We start from the raw sequence: 21,388 nt of genomic DNA on the forward strand, positions 1-21,388 counted from the left end.
TTGCTAGACAATAATGTCAGCTCATTATGGGCCATGATCCTATACGAAAGCTACTCTCCCACTTGTTAGGTAACCAAAGTTCATCTTCGTAACCCTAGATTTTATATTTCAGCCTTTGAACATAATACTACGTTTGATGAACGGCATTGGGTGTACATTAGAGAGCCAATGGAAATTTGAAAACCGAAAAATTAGACAATATGACGCTTTTCGTTGGCACCCTAAACCATTCTTTTTGCCTCGTATTCAAAAAAAGATTGTCGATTTTTGACAAAAAAAAAATCGATATAACAGTAGATCTTGACGTTTCATGCAATTTGGAGACATTTTTTTGTTTTGAAAACCCCGATTTCGTTTACACCTGCTTTGGGTGGTTTTTCGGTTTTCGAAATACTCAAACTTTGACGGCTGTGCGACACTAGTAAATGAAGTCCGATAGGGCTGATATTTTGCATAGGGTAGTTTTCCGTGGGAATCAACATTTCCAATTAAGTCCCGTTTGAAAATTCGAGATGCCTATTTTCATTGGCACTCTAGTGTACATACTATCAAATGTATACCAGAAATTTTGAATTATTGATTTTCCAGCACAATCTTTTTTTCAAATTGGTACTACTGTCAGTGGTATTTATATCCATTTTTAGTGCGATCTGTCATTTCGTTTGTTTGCAGTGTCATTAGCTTCAACTTTCAACTTTTTTTGCTCGGTCTATTGTTCAAAGATGTTGTGTGAAATTTTGTGTTGCAAACAAACGACTAGTACCAAAAGAGCTCAATTTTCATCAAAAATTTCATTTCAAACATTTCAAGTGGCCGAAGACATGCTTGAACAGGTGACCGGTGTTCGGGTGAATCTATATTTCTTGTGAATGATCTAAAATCTCGTTGCACTTCTATCTCTGATTGGCTGAGTTCAAATTGGAATAGCGGAACAGTTAACTCCACCTTTTGATGATGGACTACGTCTTTCAGAAAGAAAGCGGAAAATCGAAAAAATTGAAAGCAATTCAATTTTCTCATACATTTTTTCTGTGCATGTTTGTGTTTACCTACCTTTCGTCGTCAATAGCGTACAACTTTTATAGCGGCGAGGTATACTTTTTATATTACCAATTCAAAACAGAGGCGCATAAATCGCTAGCTCAGCCTATTGACAATCATCGAAGCCATTCGCAGTTTTTTCCATACGGTTTCGCTCCGGATTGCTCGATACGAAGCGCGAATGTTGCTTCGTGTTTTGACGTAGGACTACGTCTAACCGGAAGATATAGGGGGTGAAATGGAAATCTAGGCACTGAACAAGTAGGAAAAAATGCAAGATTTGGAACGCTTATAACTCGAACATTTCTCAATAGATCGCAAAGGTTTTTGCATCAATTGATAGGAAATATATCTACGCATCTATCATAACGAATAACATTTCATTTTTCTTGAGATAAATAATTGAAAAATTGTGAATATCAAGCATTGTCAAAATGCACTATGTGCCCATTTTTGATTGGTCCATTTTGTGCTCCTCAAATCGTACCGACCAAAACGGGCAACCAGAGCAGCAGCGAAATAGAATGAAGCACGATTGGAAAGGAAAAAGAAAAAACTGAACGAAACATTGGTCGCAGTCTCACACATGCGTAATTCTCGAGCCAGGCAGTCAGCTTAAAAATCCCCGCTCCGCTGCCGTAACGATCATTCTCATTCAAACCGTACACCACATCGGTTCGCATCACAACACATCAACAAACCAACCCAAGCAGCCATGTCTGGACATGGTAAAGGAGGAAAAGTGAAGGGAAAGGCAAAATCCCGCTCGAACCGTGTTGATCTGGAGTTCCCCGCAAGGGTAGCTAGGCCGAGCGCGTTAGTACCAGTGCACCAGTCCACCTAGCCGGCGTTATATAGTTTCGGCCGCCGAAGTGATCAGAACGCATTCGGTTCGGTGGACATCAAGACAACAGGCAGTTGCAGCGAGTGGCGAGTGGCGAGTGGCAAACGCAATCGCAAAACGGCATCAGGTAGCAGAAGAAAAAAGTTTGTTCTTTATACACACTGCTTTGGTGGCAAATCCAGAACAAGGCGGCATCGAGGGCGTTCGAAATGGTTTTTTTCAAAACCACGAGTACTAATTTTTCTAAATTGGAACCATTCCATAAAACAAGGCGCTTTTCAGGGCCATTAAACCTTCCAAAAAAGAGTTTAGGAAATACAGTTCAATGCTTTCTAAAACATTATCCAAAATAATAATAAAACACAAATTGATTTTTTCATAATTTGTTTTTTGCCAGGATCTGATGAGTATGTGAATTTGGCAGTTGTTCTGAGCTTATTGATAGTTGGGGACTTTCCTGATTATTCAATTTTCACCAATTCTTAAATTGTTTCCAGATTGAAAGTACAGTAATTTACAATTAGTTCGACATTTAGCTAATTGGACGGACATGTAATGCGACATATTTAGTTGGACATTTTTGTAAACATAGAGATCCAAATTATGACCCCACATTGAAAGTCGACACTGTACCACTGTCATCGCAAATGTTCAATTACAGGTTAAAATCGCCTCCAATGCGACACTGAGTGGTGCTCCGGCACGTCGCATTAAATATAATTTACTGTACAACATGTCACAAGCTGGAAGGGAAGAAATTTTCCAAATGTGAAAGCTGTGACGAGTGGTAAACGCAATCGTTAAACAGGAAGGTTTAGTGGAACAAGATGGGGATATCGAGTGATAACAAAACAATAAACTCTTTAAATTAAAGATAATTTTGTGATCCTAAAAAGGACCTTTTTTAGCCTGCATGTGAATCCAACGAGCGAACAAATCGTAATGAATGTATTTTTTTTGCCATCGCTCCCTTTTAACGCTCATTCGTTCGTCTCGTTGGACTCGCCCCTCTGGCTGAGTCTGCCGATTTGTCTCTATCCTGTGAGTGTGTACCGCTAGAGTATAAAACACGCGGACCCCAAAAAAATATCTTATTTTCTTTCAAACCGTAAACCCGTGTGGTTGTACGGCATCGGCATCGTGGACGTAACAAATGAGGACAAGTTAAGGGAAAGGCAAAGTCTCACTCGAACCGTGCAGGTCTCCAGTTCCCTGTTCGTCGCATTCACTGATTGCTCCGCAAGGGTAACTAGGCCGAACGGATTGGTGCCGGAGCACCAGTATACCTAACAGCGATTATAGAGTTTCGGCCGTCGGAGTGCTCGAGTTGGCTTGCGAAGCTGCTCATGACAATCAGAAAACCCGCATCAAGAACAGAGCAGCTTCGGTTCGGCGCTCATCAAGGCAACAATTAGTTTCAGTGAGTGGCAAAGTGTTTCTCCGGCACGTCGCATTAAATGTAATTTACTGAACAACATGTCACAAGCTGGATGGGAAGAAATTTTCCAACTGTGAAAGCTGTGGCGAGTGGCAAACGCAATAGCTAAACAGGAAGGTTTAACCGAACAAGATGGGAATATCGAGTGATAACAAAAACACAACACCAAAGGTTCTTTTCAGAACCATCAACATATTCATAAAGAGTAAACAGTAAACTAATCCATTTTTCAGGTAGATAGGTAGGTATTCACGTAGGAGAAAAAAATAAAACAATATATTTAAAATATATATTTAACAAAAGCTGTCCCCTTTGTATAGTCCTACGTCACTCCGGTTATGTCCCCGACATTACCCACCCGTCTTTTTTGCACCTCCAAAGTTAGATATTTGTTCCGCCATCATCGTTCCACATTTCTTGTCCACTTCAACAAGAAATGTGGAACGATGATGGCGGAACAAATATGTAACCACCTGTGACCGAGAGCGTATCTACTGCAAAAAAGACCGCTGTGATAGCTGTTATAGCTATAGTAGAAAGAAGAGATTTGTTCATAAAGTAGCCGCTATTTGTGTTTCTGCGAGTTACGTATGTTCGATTTCTGTTTTGACGTAGGACTACGTCTTACATCAAGGGTGCCAAATCAGAAAACAGGTCACGTTTTTAACTATTTTTGCTGCGAATGGATTTTAAAGATTTGCATATCAATCGAATTGGAAATTTTCTAAGATTTGTATGATATGCTATACATTACAATGCCATAGTCTGAATATGGTTTAAATTGATGAAAATTGGAAGCATTCCCATTCCCCCATACATTTGTTCTGTCCATTTGCGTGCTTTCCCGAACAGATCTGTCAATAACGGGCAACTTATGCAGCCGCTAGAATAGAAACACAACAAAGGTCGAAAAGGTCGAAAGAAACACAACAATACAACAAAGGTCGTATAGTTTGCTCGTTTTGTGTTTTATGTTTTCCCTCGGGCTGTTTCATTTTTATCGCTGCAACTGTGTGCATCTGTTAGACGCGTGTTTTATGCTTGTTGAATGGCGATGCACGGAAGATGTCTCTCGTTAAATACTCAGTGCAATGCGTGCATTGATATAAAGAAACAAATTGCGACATATGACCAATTAGTGTATTGTTATCGCAAAGGCAAGAAAGAATCGTTGCTTCTCGAAATGATTTTATAAAACCACGCCAGCTAATAAAACTTTTCAGGGTCCCCGGAAATTTTTACTTAAGAGTTATTTATGGAATTTCGACGTATTCGCAAATAATAAAGGGTGTGCCAAATTGCATCACGGAAAAAACGCTGTAGAAATTCGCCCAATAGACCGATCCTTTTGAAAATTTTAGACAGTAAAATAAAAACTATTAAACAACTTTTGGCATTTTCTTTTTATTCATACTTCGAGCCCAAGCCCGTATGCTCGCACCTTCCTCTTTACCCCGTCCATAAGGTTCTGTACAACGTCAGGTTGTAGTTTTTTTTTTGAATAGAAATCCATTTTCTCTTGAAGTCCGCCTCCGATTTGACAACTATTGGGTTCTTCCGGAGGGCCTGCTTCATAATCGCCCAATATTTCTCTATTGGGCGAAGCTCCGGCGCCTTGGGAGGGGTTCATTTCCTTTGGCACGAAGGTGACCCCGTTGGCTTCGTACCACTCCAACACGTCCTTTGAATAGTGGCACGAAGCGAGATCCGGCCAGAAGATGGTCGGGCCCTCGTGCAGCTTCAATAGTGGTAGTAAGCGCTTCTGTAGGCACTCCTTAAGGTACACCTGCCCGTTTACCGTGCCGGTCATCACGAAGGGGGCGCTCCGCTTTCCGCAAGAGCAGATCGCTTGCCACACCATGTACTTTTTGGCAAACTTGGATAGTTTCTGCTTGCGAATCTCCTCCGGAACGCTGAATTTGTCCTCTGCGGAGAAGAACAACAGGCCCGGCAGCTGACGAAAGTCCGCTTTGACGTAGGTTTCGTCGTCCATTACCAGGCAATGCGGCTTCGTCAGCATTTCGGTGTACAGCTTCCGGGCTCGCGTCTTCCCCACCATGTTTTGCCTTTCGTCGCGGTTAGGAGCCTTCTGAACCTTGTATGTACGCAGGCTCTCCCGCTGCTTGGTCCGCTGGACGAATGAACTTGACAAATTCAGCTTATTGGCGACATCCCGGACCGAACTTCTTGGATCACGTCTAAACTGTTTAACTACGCGCTTGTGATCTTTTTCACTGGCGGAGCATCCATTTTTGCCGTTCTTCACCTTCCGGTCGATGGTTAGGTTCTCGAAGTATCGTTTTAGTACTCTGCTGACCGTGGATTGGACGATTCCCAGCATCTTACCGATGTCCCGATGTGACAACTCCGGATTCTCGAAATGAGTGCACAGGAATCATTCACGACGCTCTTTTTCGTTCGACGACATTTTTCCAAATTTACGAAAAATTGACAGTGAAGCATCTATACACTCTTATCTGATTATAAGCGAAAGCTGAAGATATAATTCCTAAAAATTAAATTTAAAAAAAATTAAAATTAAATTTTTTTCCGTGATGCAATTTGATGTGACAGACCCTTTATCCGAAATGATAAACCAACAAATTAAAAAAAAAGGTTGCATAGTCCTACGTCCTAAGCGGTCGTGGCTCGGATACAACCCCTCGAATTTTTTTTGTGGCGTTATGTTGGTACTCGTGCCTCTCACTTATGCTGACAAGTTCAACCATTTTGAATGTTCAGTTAATTTTTGACAGCTGCACTGCTTGGAAATTTTGTGCAGACTGTTGACGTAAATTTAAAAAAAACCGAAAATAGCTATTCGGATAAATGGCATTCGGGTGAATGTATTTAATCTGAGTGCTCAGGATTCTCGCTATGTTTTATTTATCTTTCATAGTTCTCGTAGGACTCCGTTTTTTAGTATCGGTACCAAATCAGAAAACATGTCACGTTCTTATGAGATATTTTGATGAATTTAATAATTGTTTTCTAAGTTTCTTGTTGTTGTTGTTGTTGTTTCAATACGATGCCAAAGTAGATTGAAGCGGTTAATATATGTGAAATGATGGTGTTGGTGCGAGAGCCGAGAACTGTTGATAACTGATGATAACTGTTATGGCTGTAATATAAAAGAAGAAGAAGAAGAACGTTCGCGATGAACACTCGGATATGTATTGAATGGATGATCAATCAACCTTATTCAGCTGCTTATAAAAGTAAAGTATCCGAATGTGGATCGAACAAAAATATATTTGTTGTCTTGCAACAACCATGTTGTTGGATCAGAGTAATCTGAGTGGGGACAAGAAATAGAGATAAAATGGTAGAAAGCATAAAAGTGAAAGAGAAAGAGAAAGAGAAAGAGAAAGAGAAAGAGAAAGAGAAAGAGAAAGAGAAAGAGAAAGAGGAAAGAGAAAGAGAAAGAGAAAGAGGAAAGAGAAAGAGAAAGAGAAAGAGAAAGAGAAAGAGAAAGAGAAAGAGAAAGAGAAAGAGAAAGAGAAAGAGAAAGAGAAAGAGAAAGAGAAAGAGAAAGAGAAAGAGAAAGAGAAAGAGAAAGAGAAAGAGAAAGAGAGAAAGAGAAAGAGAAAGAGAAAGAGAAAGAGAAAGAGAAAAGAAAGAGAAAGAGAAAGAGAAAGAGAAAGAGAAAGAGAAAGAGAAAGAGAAAGAGAAAGAGAAAGAGAAAGAGAAAGAGATTTGCTTGGAAAATTTTGTTTATCTTAACCGAGAATTGAACATGAATTTGAAATGAAGTTTTAATAAGTTTCCCCATCGTATTTAAAGGAGCCATTACATGTGTATTTTTAAACTGTTTTTTACAATAAATAAACAAACAAACAAACAAAAAATACCCAGATTCTAATTTCAGATGTATGTTATTAGGACAAGTTTCAGATCGTGTATTTCAGGAACATAAATCATATCCGGATTTTGAGTTCAAAGTTCCCATCCGACAGAGTACACCCATTTTCCAAAATTTATAATGTTCAATTGTTTAATTGGGAGTTATATTGCTAGATTACCTTAACGCTTCCGTGATTCCGAACTATGTTGATCTTTTCTCGATAGTCTTGAAAATGCATTGAAATGTACTTATGCCAGTGCTTTTTTCAGTCCTTACATCTCTGGTTGAACGCTTTTGATATTATATTAGAAATTGTTGATGTAATGATGGCTGAAATCAATTTTTTTCTTGTCCTTCATTCGGCTCATGCCTTTCAATGCTGACATCAGTGGTGGTGTCATGTCATACTCATCAGTCCACGTCTTGTCCTCGGTAACAATGCGTTTGATGAACATTGCATCGGTTTCAGTTTTGGAAATCGCAGTTTTGTCAACGCAATTTTGCTTGAAATTCGAACCTTCCGGTATCAATTTTGCTGCAAAACTGCGATAATCTCTCATTTATTGACCAGTTTGTAATTTATTTTACTAATAATATTTGTTCGTTTGCCACTTTCCATTCGAACAGCACTGTGTCAAGAATAACTCGAAAAAACTTAACTGTTACATCGAAATTTTCTGTGGTGTCTATATTTAGCATTTCCGCTCTTCAGTAGGCTAAAACTAAAACTATAACCTTGAACAAACTCGTCCTCGCATTTAATTTGGCCATGCACAGGAATCACACCCTAAAGTCCAACTTAAAACGGTTTCCAACAGCTTAAAAAACACATCGAGAATCACCTGCCAAGCCAACGAATAAGAATCTCGGTTTTAACAGAAAATTAAATTAAGTGTGCCCTCGCGAGGGAGTGATTTAGCCTAATAAAAAAAAAAAGAAAAAGCGAGAACAAACCACAGCAAACAGATGTGAGGCGAGGCAACTTACCACCCACGTCCGTACTTCGTAGGAAATGTGAAAAGCACATGCATACAATGCTTTCGGGGAAATAACCAAAAGTGAACACGTGCAAAGTGCACTCGGCACCGCGCCACAACTTCAAATGAGTTCGAATTGCGACTTTTAAACGCGATTGCCAGGCGGGGGAAAAAAATGAAACTTTCAGAACGTGGTACGAGAAGATTATAAGGAAGCAAAAAATTAAAAAAAAAAAAGATGTGCGAAGGTTAGTGTTTTTTGTGTGTTATTTTTCAACCCCCCACCCCAAGTGAAGTTGAGCTGGTGCCAGCTTGGTGTGACAGCTTAAGACGCGAGAAAAGTCACGTTGAAAGCTGGAATGGAACCGGTCTCTATTTCGTAAGGCGAATACGAAAAAAAAGTGCACATAAAAATTAGTTTTGATCTGCGGGCTAATTAAAAAATAATTGCTCGCCGCGCGTAGTGACAACGGTCTAATAATTAGAGCCTATGTGGTGAGAGTGAATCGGCACTGCTGCAACCATGTTAGCCAAATTAGGTGTAAATGTAGTTATTCTTCTAGTGCTAGGAAAGGGTAAGTAATCGATTGTTACTAATTCATCGGTGTTTTATTATTTAATTATATTTCCGAAAAGGTCGGAAAGTTTTCCTCCATGGCACAACCAGCTGAAAATTAATATGTGTTACCACCTTCTGACCACATTGCGCGCTCATTCGGGAGCCCCACATTAGCGAGTCGCGAGCAGTTCCTGGCACTAGTGGTTTGCCAGGTTTGGAAAAGCCTGAGAATCATATCGAAACCGTAGTGGTAATTTCCTGCAATTGGACCGGTAGGCAGGTTTGTGAATTCATTCACTAATTAGGGGGAACTGGTGAGGGCGACGACGACGACGACGACGCGACATCGAATAGGCAGCCCAATTTAGGCAGTAATTTCATAATTGGGTCCGACATTTGCGGGCGGCGAGGTTTATATGAGCGTCCAGTTCAGGAGCACATAAAGGGTGTGTTACATCAAATTGCATCACGGAAAAAACGCTGTAGAAATTCGCCCAGTAGACCGATCCTTTTGAAAATTTTAGACAGAAAAATAAAAACTATTAAACAACTTTTGGCATTTTCTTTTTATTCATACTTCGAGCCCAAGCCCGTATGCTCGCACCTTCCTCTTTACCCCGTCCATAAGGTTCTGTACAACGTCAGGTTGTAGTTTTTTTTGAACAGAAATCCATTTTCTCTTGAAGTCCGCCTCCGATTAGACAACTATTGGGTTCTTCAGGAGGGCCTGCTTCATAATCGACCAATATTTCTCTATTGGGCGAAGCTCGGGCGCGTTGGGCGGGTTCATTTCCTTTGGCACGAAGGTGACCCCGTTGGCTTCGTACCACTCCAACACGTCCTTTGAATAGTGGCACGAAGCGAGATCCGGCCAGAAGATGGTCGGGCCCTCGTGCTGCTTCAATAGTGGTAGTAAGCGCTTCTGTAGGCACTCCTTAAGGTAAACCTGTCCGTTTACCGTGCCGGTCATCACGAAGGGGGCGCTCCGCTTTCCGCAAGAGCAGATCGCTTGCCACACCATGTACTTTTTGGCAAACTTGGATAGTTTCTGCTTGCGAATCTCCTCCGGAACGCTGAATTTGTCCTCTGCGGAGAAGAACAACAGGCCCGGCAGCTGACGAAAGTCCGCTTTGACGTAGGTTTCGTCGTCCATTACCAGGCAGTGCGGCTTCGTCAGTATTTCGGTGTACAGCTTCCGGGCTCGCGTCTTCCCCACCATGTTTTGCCTTTCGTCGCGGTTAGGAGCCTTCTGAACCTTGTATGTACGCAGGCCCTCCCGCTGCTTGGTCCGCTGGACGAATGAACTTGACAAATTCAGCTTATTGGCGACATCCCGGACCGAACTTCTCCGATCACGTCTAAACTGCTTAACTACGCGCTTGTGATCTTTTTCACTGACGGAGCATCCATTTTTGCCGTTAGGTTCTCGAAGTATCGTTTTAGTACTCTGCTGACCGTCGATTGGATGATTCCCAGCATCTTACCGATGTCCCGATGTGACAACTCCGGATTCTCGAAATGAGTGCACAGGATTAATTCACGACGCTCTTTTTCGTTCGACGAAATTTTTCCAAATTTACGAAAAATTGACAGTGAAGCATGACCAAGGTGATCTATACACTCTTATCTGATTATAAGCGAAAGCTGAAGATATAATTCCTAAAAATTAAATTTCTACAGCGTTTTTTCCGTGATGCAATTTGCGGTAGGCCAATGAAGAGCTTTAAAAATCTCTAAAAATTAAAATAGGGTTGTTGGGGGGTGAATGATTTTCATCGATCTTCATAAAGTTACATATTCTCCGAAAACCTGGATTGTAAACCGAGTATCAGTATTATTTTAGTTTTTCTATTAAATTTTAGAGAGGGAAGCGTTTTTTTTCCAAGATCTGTACAGATGCATGCTATAATTTTTTTTCATCTAAACCTTCAGTGGCGAAACTAATTAGTTCTACCTTTGCCGACTTAGTGTTCGATTTTAGAATGAATCCAAATTGTTTAGATCTAAGTGAAAAGTTTTGAAGAAGATAATTCTTCAGTCATTAATGCAACACTGGTGAACTTGAAGTTGGGTGATAGTTTACTTTATCTGGTTTACTTCGTGTTTTGTCCAAAGATACTAAACCCAATGTTAATTTTAGCACATGTTATGGCATCCCAATTTATTACATTAAATGAGCTGAAAAAATAGCACAAAATGTTCGACTCCCCAATACATGTCTATCATTTGTATAATATATATGCTGGAGCCAATATGAGCGAGCGATGAGACAAATTTAAATGAAAACATATGAAAGCTTTTCGTATAGTTTGCCAAATACACGACCCAGACAGAGAAAGATATATTCTCGTTCATGTTTTTCTTTATCCTCTTAGAAAACACTTTCCAACTTCATTTTATGGTAAGGTGTAATATTATCACGCTTCTATGTAACAGCGCTGGCAGCTATATGGATAGTGTGAAATAGCTTTGCATTCCAGCCGGCCTTGGTTCGATTCCCATTGACGTCGTATGGACTTTTTTTTGGCACAATCCCAAATGAAATGGGAAAAGAAAACAGAAAGAGATTACTGCTCGCATACTTACAAACCATTTTGAATCTTTTAAAACAGCTCATTATTTGCGCATTTGACCATCCAGCACACGAAATGGCATCATTTCTGCCAAAGATGAAATGTTTTCTGCCAACTCTAGTTTGGGTGCGGTAGAGCATAATCCTTAAGCCAGTCTACATGGTCATTCTCAAACCGATCACGCTTCTGTTGTGATCGCTGAAATCTCCTGTTGATTTGTTTCCAGAGAGTTAGGAATTCATGATACCTATCAGTAGAAAAAAGCTCTATTTTTGCTGCTATTTTCATTTCGTCTAGTGAATTTCGATGCTTCATTGTTTCATATATATGACGAATTTCATGCCAACTTGTCTTAGGAGTTGGCAGCACCATCTCAGATAGTAGCGAAACGTTGTGGGTGTAAAGACATGGGTCATTTAGGCAACTTTGCATATTTGAAATATTCGAAAAACAATTAGACTACTTAGAATTTGGTAGGTATCATAGTTTTTAAATTATAAATTTTTGTAAAAAATGAAGAAAAAAAAAATTACTTTTTCCATAAAAGCCAAATTTGTTTCTTAATTTTTGCAAAAATTTATAATTTAAAAACTATGATACCTACAAAATTCTTGTCAAAGAGGGCCTGATTCTCGAATACACTTCACGGTGGAAACGAAATAAACGGCACGCCATTGAACTACGTCTTACGAGTTAGTGAAGTGTCGAAGATAATAATGAGTTTTCAGGCAGAATGAGCACTTTTCAAATAAAAAATCATTAATGAAAATTAACTTCTTCGTATCAAACTGGTATTCAATGTGAGTGGAAAACTTTGTTTTCTTCATGTGATATAATAATCTCATATAGAAATTTCGTCTGAAGATAATTTGATATTATGATGATAAGTTTAGTGGGAAACTAATCTCGTATCCAGATGTCGACACCGTACCGTTGTCATCGCGGATACGTTTCATTCCGTTTCCACCGTGAAGTGTATTCGAGAATCAGGCCCAGAATGAAATGTAGGAAATTGTTCAAATTTTCACAAAAAAATACTTAATTTTATTAAAATTAGATTTTGGAAAAAAATTTAGCTGACAAAAAAAGTTGTTCTAAAAATTAAAATTCATTTTTCTCGAAAACGTTTTTTTATAAATTCCCAAATATATATATATATGAATATCCCTTACAATTTCCAACAAGTCGTCCATACATTGGAAGATGGGCACTTCTACAGGAAAAACGTTTTTCGAACAACAACAACTTTTTCGTGTTTTCTTTGAAAAAAATACAACTTATCCTAATTTTGTTTAAAGTCAAGATAGCGATATAGTGTATTCGACAAAGTTTTAGATCTTGTTAAAATATAAACTTTTGTTGAAGACATCAACTTTCTATCTTTTGTAGTTTTTGGAATATATGTCATTTTTTGTTTGAAGACTCCTGAAAAAAAAAAATGTTTTGCTCGTAACATTTTTGTGTGTAAATTCTCACGTTTGACACGTTCTTGACATGTTTCTAAATAGAGAAAAGCAAAGCAAAGCATTTAAAATGCGATAATTTATACAAAAAAATGTTACGAATTGAAAATTAATAGCATTTTTCCAAAGAAAAGCATGAAAAAGTTGTTCGAGAAACATTTTTTCCATGTAAATGTGCCCATCGTCTGATGTATGGAAAACTTGTTGGAAAGGGCTATCTATATCTATTTCTTTCAGAATTTTGAAAGCATATGTTTTCGAGAAAAATGAATTTTAATTTTCAAAATATTTTTTTTTCAATGAAATTTTTTTCCAAAAATTTTTTTGATAATTTTTAATGAAAACTAAAATAATATCCTACATTCCATTCTTTAATTAAAATTTTGTAGGCCTGATATTTATTCTGTAGTTATTTTTTTTTTCAAATTTTGAGTTTTTTCAACTTTTTCTTTTCGAAAAATCTCAGTTTAAAAATTATAACATCTACAAAAAGATGATCAGAAAATGAAATGTAGGAAATTACCTAGGTTTTTATTAAAAATTATCAAAGCATTTTTCGGAAAAAAAAATCATGTAGAAAAAATGTTTTGAAAATTAAAATTCATTTTTCTCGAAAACATATGCTTTTAAAATTCTAGAAAAAATAGATATAAATAGCCCTTAGAATTTCCAACAAGTTTTCCATACATCGGACGATGGGCACATTTACATGGAAAAAGTTTTCCGAAAACAACTTTTTCATGTTTTTCTTTGAAAAAATGCTATTAATTTTCAGTTCGTAACATTTTTTTGTATAATTTTAAATGCTCTGCTTACTTTTCTATGTTTAGAAACATGTCAAGAAATTGTCAAACGTTAGAATTTACACACAAAAATGTTACGAGCAAAACATTATTATTTTCAGGAGTCTGCATACAAAAATGACTTATATTCCAAAACTATTACAGATAGAAAGTTGACGTCTTCGACAAAAGTTCACATTTTAATAAGATCTAAAACTTTGTCGAATACACTATATTGCTATCTTGAATTTAAACAAAATTAGGATTAGTTGTATTTTTTTCAATGAAAATATAAAAAAGTTGTTGTTAGAAAAACTTTTTCCCTGTAGATGTGGCCGTCTTCCAATGTATGGACGATTTGTTGCAAATTTTAAGGGCTATTCATATATATATTTTCGGGAATTTAAAAAAATACGTTTTTGAGAAAACTGAATTTTAATTGTTAAAATAACTTTTTTTTCTAAAAAATTTTTGGTATTTTTTCGTAAAAATTTAAAGAAATCCTACATTTCATTCTTTGGCATGAATTTTTTAGGTATCATAGTTTTTAAGTTATAATTTTTTGTAAAAATTGAGGAAAAAAAATTCAAAAAATCAAAGTTTTTCATGATTTTTTTTTTGAGTCAGGCCTTCTATGATCGAATTTTACAATATCTTATTAAAGAGATTTATTTTGAATAGTTTTTTGAACAACTTTTCCTTTGACGCCAAAAAAATCCAAGCTATCATTCAAGCTGCAGCGTTTCAAAGTAACGTCAATATGGCAAGCTTTGAAAAGTCATTAAAAAAAATCATATTTGAAGATATTGTGCTCAAATGTGGGATTTAAGCACTTGAATATTATAGCAAGAAAGGAACAATATTACGAAACAGCTCATCTTTTTTGAAAATTCTTGTTCTCAAAGCAAAGGTAAAAAATAAAAAAACACCCAGTTGTACGCCATTTGAACCGTCAGGTGGAATGTGTTTGTGTATGATTGAATCACATATACGCTTTGTTGATTTTATGCGTTGAATGATAATGGCGGTGGTGCAATGAAAATATAAACTCGCCTGTAGCCGAAGAACGAATAACGAAATCTCAAGAAATCATTGCCTACACTCCGTCCAACTTCTATAAGACCAGGTGATGATCCGGCTGCTTCGTGCCATGGTAAACAAATAATACATCAACTTATTTTCTAGTGTGTTGGTATTCGTGACTTCCATACACTGCATGATTTTCATATGTGTGTGTGCAAGCGTTGAGCGTAAACCAAAGGTTTTGTATTTTTCGAGTGTCAAGTTTCTATAAGACCAGTTACATTTTCCGTTGTTTTAGTTGTTTTGATCAATAAATCTGGAAAATGCCAAAGGGAAAAGTGCTAACGGAATTTCACCAAGAAAATGTTGGTATCAGAGAAATTTCTCGTCGGATTGGACGATCCCATCAAGTATTGCTCAATTATTTGACGAATCCTCAAGGATACGGTAAGAAGGAGAGAGCTTCACGTAAATCGAAGCTCTCTGACCGGAACAAGCGGAAAATAGCTAGAACAGCTTCGAATACCTCAAAATCGCTCATGCAAATGAAGCAATATTTCAATTTAAATGTTACTCGGGTGACAATTCGTCGAGTTTTGGTAAAAAAAACCTCACATAACGAGGGTTTATAAGGTTAAAGGCTCATCTTACACCATCTTACATCGAAAGACGTCTGAGTTTTGCCAAAGCTCACAGGAACCGACAGTGGGACATGCTATGTTGTGACAAAGAATGTTTCCAACATAATACATTTTGTTATAAAAAGTATAGGTTATCTTCGACGAAGACAAGTTCAACAGAATGGTTCTGATGGTTTCAACGAGTACTGGCGTGATTTGCGGAAGAAGGAACAGTATTTTTCAACCAGGAATTTTGGTGGACGCTCGTGCATGGTTTGGGCGGGATTTTATGCAACCGGAAAGCTCAAGATAGCGTTCACATCATTCAAGGATTACATATATGTTCTGGAATCCTCTCTCCGAGTGTTTTTGCGAGGATATCGTCACAAAAATTAACATATCATATCATATTCATATCAGCAAAGACACTAAGCAATGGATTAAGTCCTATTTTCCTAATTTTTTGGACTGGCCGGCTCGCTCTACAGACTTGAATACTGTTGAAAATCTTCGGGGGATCCTTGTACGCAGAATCTACACTGAGGGAACGGGACACCACGATTCAAGAGCTCAAGGTCGCAATTTCGGAAACACGGAAACAATACCGAGAAAATCGTTCAGCAGCATTTGGTAAATAGTATTCCAACACGAATTTTCCAGGTTTTACGCCGGAATGGCGAGGTTGCCAATTATTGACATGTAAATCAGCCGATGGTTTGGAATTTTCATTGATAATACTTATGAATTTTTAAATGGTCTTATAGAAAATGGACAGCTGAAATTATCATTTTTAAGCACAATAAATAAACAAACAACTCATTTGAACGAAATTGACGTTAAATATACTTTATTCTAAGCCTTCAACAATGTATGAATGTATCTTGTTGGAATTATAACTGTTTGTGTTGCAACGAAATAGAATCAGGGTGGTCTTATAGAAGTTGGACAAAGTGTACAGTAAAACCTGTTTTTGTGCGGTATTTTTTTGCAATTTTTTTTGTGCGATATTTTTTTGTGCGGTATATGAAAAGAAACATATTTGACAAAGTTATCGTCCATTTAGCCACCGAAGGCTTATATGCATTTCAGTGCGAAAGAAGCATATTTGCGTCTCAATTATCCACTTCTGAAATCATTCCCCTCCTCCCATCAAATGATCTAAGTTTTTGCATGACATGATATCTAACATCATCACGTTTCGGCATGCAACTAAAAGCACAAAACAGCCACGCGCAACCGAAGAGGCAAACTGTCCCATCGCCCAGCAGTGTGTACCGAACACGTTTTGTACGATTTTTTTATGCGGTCCCTATCCCCCGCACAAAAAATTTTTTGCCTGTATTTGTTTTATGCTAAATACTACGTCTTTCATTAATGGTGCCAGATCATCACCACGTTTTCATGAAATATAAATAACGAATGTAGTGTTTGTTCTAAGGACAATGTGTTTTTTTTCTTATATGGCAATTTAAGCTCCACTTGTTTTCAATTTAATGAGTATAAACAAGCTATTAGCAGTTTCACAGCATTCACGATTCATCAGTCAGCCAGATAGTGATAAGAAGGTAGCGAGGTTTTCCAGATAGTATTTCTCGATGTCGAGAGTTTATATCGTTTCCAAATTGGCATTGTTCAAGGCTAGAGGCAAATGAACTGAGAAATTTTAAAGTCCCCACAAATCAAACCATAATCTTGCTCCAGCTAGCAGACAGCAGTCTTTCTCAATGCTGATGTCAGACACAGCTGTTTTGCTCGAGTGAACGAGAGTGTTATGTTTGGCGTGAAAGCTCAAATCCCTAATTAATATCTCGTTGTCGGCTGAACGAAGTTTATGACAATCATTTTCGAAAGATGAAAGGTGTATGAGTGATGTTTGTTATTTATTGACCCAAAAACTAAACTAGTTTTGAAAACCTATTGGAATAACAAAATCTATAAATATGCTTGGAAGTCCATAGAAGAAAAGTCCATTGGTGTAATGATGTTGTTTCTAATTATAGAGGCTTTCTCACACTTTCAGGCCTTTTCAATTCGTTCGCCTCTAACCTAAAAAAAACAATTTGCAAAATTGAACTAAACACTCGGCCTTGAGAAAGGCCTTTCGTTCGATTGACTGTAAATTTTATACCTCGTGTTCCGGAAGATTGCAAAATGAAAAAAATATAGGAGGTTGTGTCCAAGACACGACTGTATTGTTGACGTAGAACTACGCTGTAGTTTCATTCAGGTCGCTTGTTTATAACTGCGGATATTATTCTATAATACTGCGAAAAATTTGAAATAATCATTCTACCAGTTTGGTCGCTCTGAAATGTTTTTTTTATTGTAAAATCATTTGACGATAATTGTATGATGATTCATTTTTGTGCTCGCAGAACAATGCATGCTCGAGGTAAGTGCAGCTGTCATTCTTAGTGGAGAAAGTTTCGCTACTGGCAAGCGAAACCAAATCACATACAAATTTTCAGAACGACATTTACTTTCTTGGTGACTAAATAAACGAAATAAACTCTATCTGTTAATCTCAACAACCTCGAAAAGAGTAGCACTGCTTCATTATAATCAAGATCAGCGTAAATGCAATCCTAGTTGAAGGCAGTTAAATAAATTAATATTTTATAATTTAATGAATGACTTGGTATTCTCTAAAAATTCACCATAGCGTCAGTTCAATGCATTGGTGACAGAAAACAAACAATGTTAGCTGCTGGGAAAAAGCCTGAATATTTGCCTCAGCAGAGATTCCTTACCAATGCCCTAGCGTAAATATTTCCCTCCCGCTATCTCCCCTCCTTGTTTATATTTATCATTACGACTGCATAATTTGCAACACCAAACAATCGTCAATCATAGCATAATAAAAATAGGTGATTGTTGCATCGTTACAGTGCCAACGCACATGGGCGCAGATACAAATGGGGTTTCAGCGTAGCGAAGATGCACTATTTTTAGGCACGGGTTATGAAGCAAGCACGTATGCATACAAATATCCATATATAGATGACTTGAAGCAGCTAAATATACACACACTTATTTCCGATTTGCGCTCTTCGCAGCAGAAGCCTTTTCTGTTAATATTGCCAGTCTAGATTGCCTTAGCTGTCATCCTTTGTGAAGCGAGTTTTCCTACCGCCACGCGAAACCAAATCACTGACTAAATTCCAGAACATTTATTTTCTTGGTGAGGTATCATCAGCCTAGCTTGATGATTCCCCACAAAATTGTGTAGCTCAGAACCTTAATGCAATGGCGTCAGTTTGATGCAATGATTGTAATGCCAGAGGCATCGAACGATAATGAAAGTTTGCCTTCCTTCCTTGCTTGAGACTCCAAACATCTTCAGTTTATTCGTCTCTAATCTTCAAAGAGGCCCTTGGAAAACTTTACTCTATCCATAATATTACTCCTCCCCCGCATTGCCTTGAGAAAGGCATTCGATCCCTCGCCGTCCAGCTCGTCCAGCAACGATGTTGTTCAGTCGATTTCCTCCCGAAGAATGAAAGTTTGCCTCAGCGAGATCCACTGTTTATACTCTAGGCAAATATTCCCCTTCGTTCTTCTTCTTTCCTTTTGTTCACGGAGACTTTATATCTTGCGATTTCCCCTTCGTTAAGTTAAGTCCGATAAGTTGCTCGTTATTGACAGCTTTGTTCGGGAAAGCACACAAGTGGACAGAACAAATGTATGAGGAAATGGGAATGCTTCCAATTTTCATCAATTTAAACCATATACAGACTATGGTATTGTAATGTATCAAAGCATATCAAACAAATCTTAGGGAATTTCCAATTAGTTTGGTGGGTAAATCGCCAAAATCCGTTCGCGGTAAAAATAGTTATTAACGTTAACTTTATTTCATAAAAACGTGACCTGTTTTCTGATTTGGCACCCTTAATGAAAGACGTAGTTCTACGTCAAAAAATGGTCGACGTTCCTGGAAAAATTCCTCGTTTGACAAGCAAACTGTAGCTGCGGAATGAAAAGTTTTGCTACTCCTGGAACCACGAATCATTGAATTTATCAAAAGGAGTGCGTTCAAAAGAGTTTGCATGCCTTTTATGCTTCAACTTGGCAAACTGATACAACGACAATGGCATCACTGTAGTCCTCAAGGAGTGGAACGCAGGGGCTTGGGCTCATTGAGAATCAAAACAACCGCTTATTCCTTTACCTGGACTCAGTTTCGTGAAATCGTGAGTTTGTGACTATTCGAGTATATGATTTAGATTCCATTAAGTATTCCCAGCAATATCTGGATAAACGGGGCTCGATTATTCAATCGGTTTAGAAGGCCGCACAGAGCAACGAAGCACGGCTACAAGTTTCTGCGGAAGCATCGCCCGTCACTAAATTAAGACATTCACCTCCCCGCCTTCACCACACACCTTCGCATACTGGAAGCAGGGAAGATAGTAAGCAGCTTCCGTCGTCGTCCTCGTTGTCTTGTGTCCGTTGCGAACGAGTAGATTGTTCCCTGTACTTCCTGGCGGAGCAGCGACGCGTTTGAAATATGAACAGCATGAAATTTCGGAATGATATCAATTTATTATTCACCAGTACATACTTCATCTTCTATCTTGATAGATTAATAGTTTTATTTTTTCCCCTCCACCAAACATTTTATCTCCGCGCAACTGCATTGTTCCCGGAGCGGAGATTCTATCCTTGCCCGGTGAAAGCAGAGCTTGTGCTTTTTGATGCTGTGTGCTGTGGGAAGGTGGGAAGGGGTGGATGCTGAGCGCAAATTTATTGTCTCAGCAGCGTGCTTTCGCTGTTTCCTCGAAAACAAAACATGAAAAAAGCCAACGGAGACTTGCGAAAAATTTTACGATCAACCATCGTGTCATTTGATTATCTCCGAGAGTCTCATTTGTTTGTGGGCTTCGCGTTGCATGACGAGGATCTCGATGGTAGATGTAGCGCAATCAGATTTTCATGTCATCCTTCCAAGGAACACGGTTATGTTAAGTTGAATATGAGATGACAACGAGAAAGAGATACAACAACAGCATAACAGGTCTTGCTTTTGCTCCTCGGGTGCTAATGGATCGAGATTTTACAGCAGCTCGGGAATGACAGACAGTGGAGTATGTGGGAGTAAATATAGACATTATCCCATATTTAAGGCGGTTCGGGATGATTGCGGAAGGGGGTTGGAACTCGGGAACTACGGTAATGCTACGCTCCATTATCGTTCCGCGTTGTGGAGAAGCGTTGGTAGGAGTGACATATGTAAGTGAATTACAGTCAGGATTCGACCCTAAATGAAGAGGGAAAGTACTTTCAGGAATGTTTGACATTTTAGAGGATGAATGATGTCGAATCGTATAGGTCGATAGCGATTATTGTTTTGGTAATACAGATCGGACTCGATTATCCGGGATTCGATTTTCCGGAGTATTTTATTTTTGATTTTTCTTATTTTTAGATCGGAAATTTTGAATAATTTGTATAATAATTCCATATTGGATAATAAATATGGAGAATACAGTACACTGTGAACAACATAAATTCAAATAGGTCACCGCCATAAAATGGTCTACTATGTATTTTTTGCAATCACCTAAATATTGATATAAAATGAAATTATTTGACTAATTGAATACAGTACACCATCAAAATATTCCGAAGAAAGTTAGGTAAGAAATAAAAATTTAAAAAATTAAAAAGTTGAATGGTTTTGAATGGTTATAGAAGTAAACTAATGATACAGATAATTTACTAAAAACTAGAAAATAAAATAATGAAAAAAAACTTTTTGAGTTAAACGGTTTAATGTACTTAGAGCTAGAAAATAATTAGGCGAGTAGCAGTTAGTAGTTATCACATCCGTTCCTTCATTAATCTAGGGCAATGATGAGACTAAAATAAAATCGTGGGGTATATGACTAATTGTGAATAATGGAAATCCAGCGTTTATTTCCGACCTAATTTTCTTCTGAAGATTTTCATGATGTACTGCATACTATTAGTCAAATCATTTCATTTGATACCGATATTGAGGGGATTGAAAAAAATACATAGTCGACGACTTAGTGGTGGCGACCTTTTTGAATTTATGTTGTTTATTATGTTTTGTGTTCTCTAAGGCAAGTCATTCAGCTATTTTTAGCGACAACCAAATTGAATTTTTCTAGATCATGGAATACGCCGATTTATAATGACAGTAGAATAAAAGGTGTCTTCCAAATTTCAGATCAACCAGTCAACAGAAATGGGGTCAA

At 37.9% G+C, this 21,388-nt stretch overlaps 1 protein-coding gene across 9 annotated transcripts in view; it reads left to right on the forward strand.

Annotated features, from left to right (window-relative positions):
* Window positions 1-21,388, forward strand: part of LOC129772914 (carbonic anhydrase-related protein 10) — a 100,554-nt gene that overhangs the window by 14,418 nt on the left and 64,748 nt on the right. For 2 of the 9 annotated variants that reach the window (XM_055776444.1, XM_055776481.1), the window contains exon 2: window positions 7,986-8,719. In XM_055776444.1, coding sequence (XP_055632419.1) covers window positions 8,668-8,719 — 52 coding nt within the window. In that variant the 5' untranslated portion in view covers window positions 7,986-8,667. Of the gene's footprint in view, window positions 1-7,794; window positions 8,720-21,388 lie in introns of all 9 variants that reach the window. The other 7 variants (XM_055776449.1, XM_055776456.1, XM_055776462.1 and 4 more) reach the window with 7 other exon arrangements.

The sequence above is a fragment of the Toxorhynchites rutilus genome, chromosome 1 (genome assembly GCF_029784135.1).
Source record: "Toxorhynchites rutilus septentrionalis strain SRP chromosome 1, ASM2978413v1, whole genome shotgun sequence".
Classification (NCBI taxonomy): domain Eukaryota; kingdom Metazoa; phylum Arthropoda; class Insecta; order Diptera; family Culicidae; genus Toxorhynchites; species Toxorhynchites rutilus.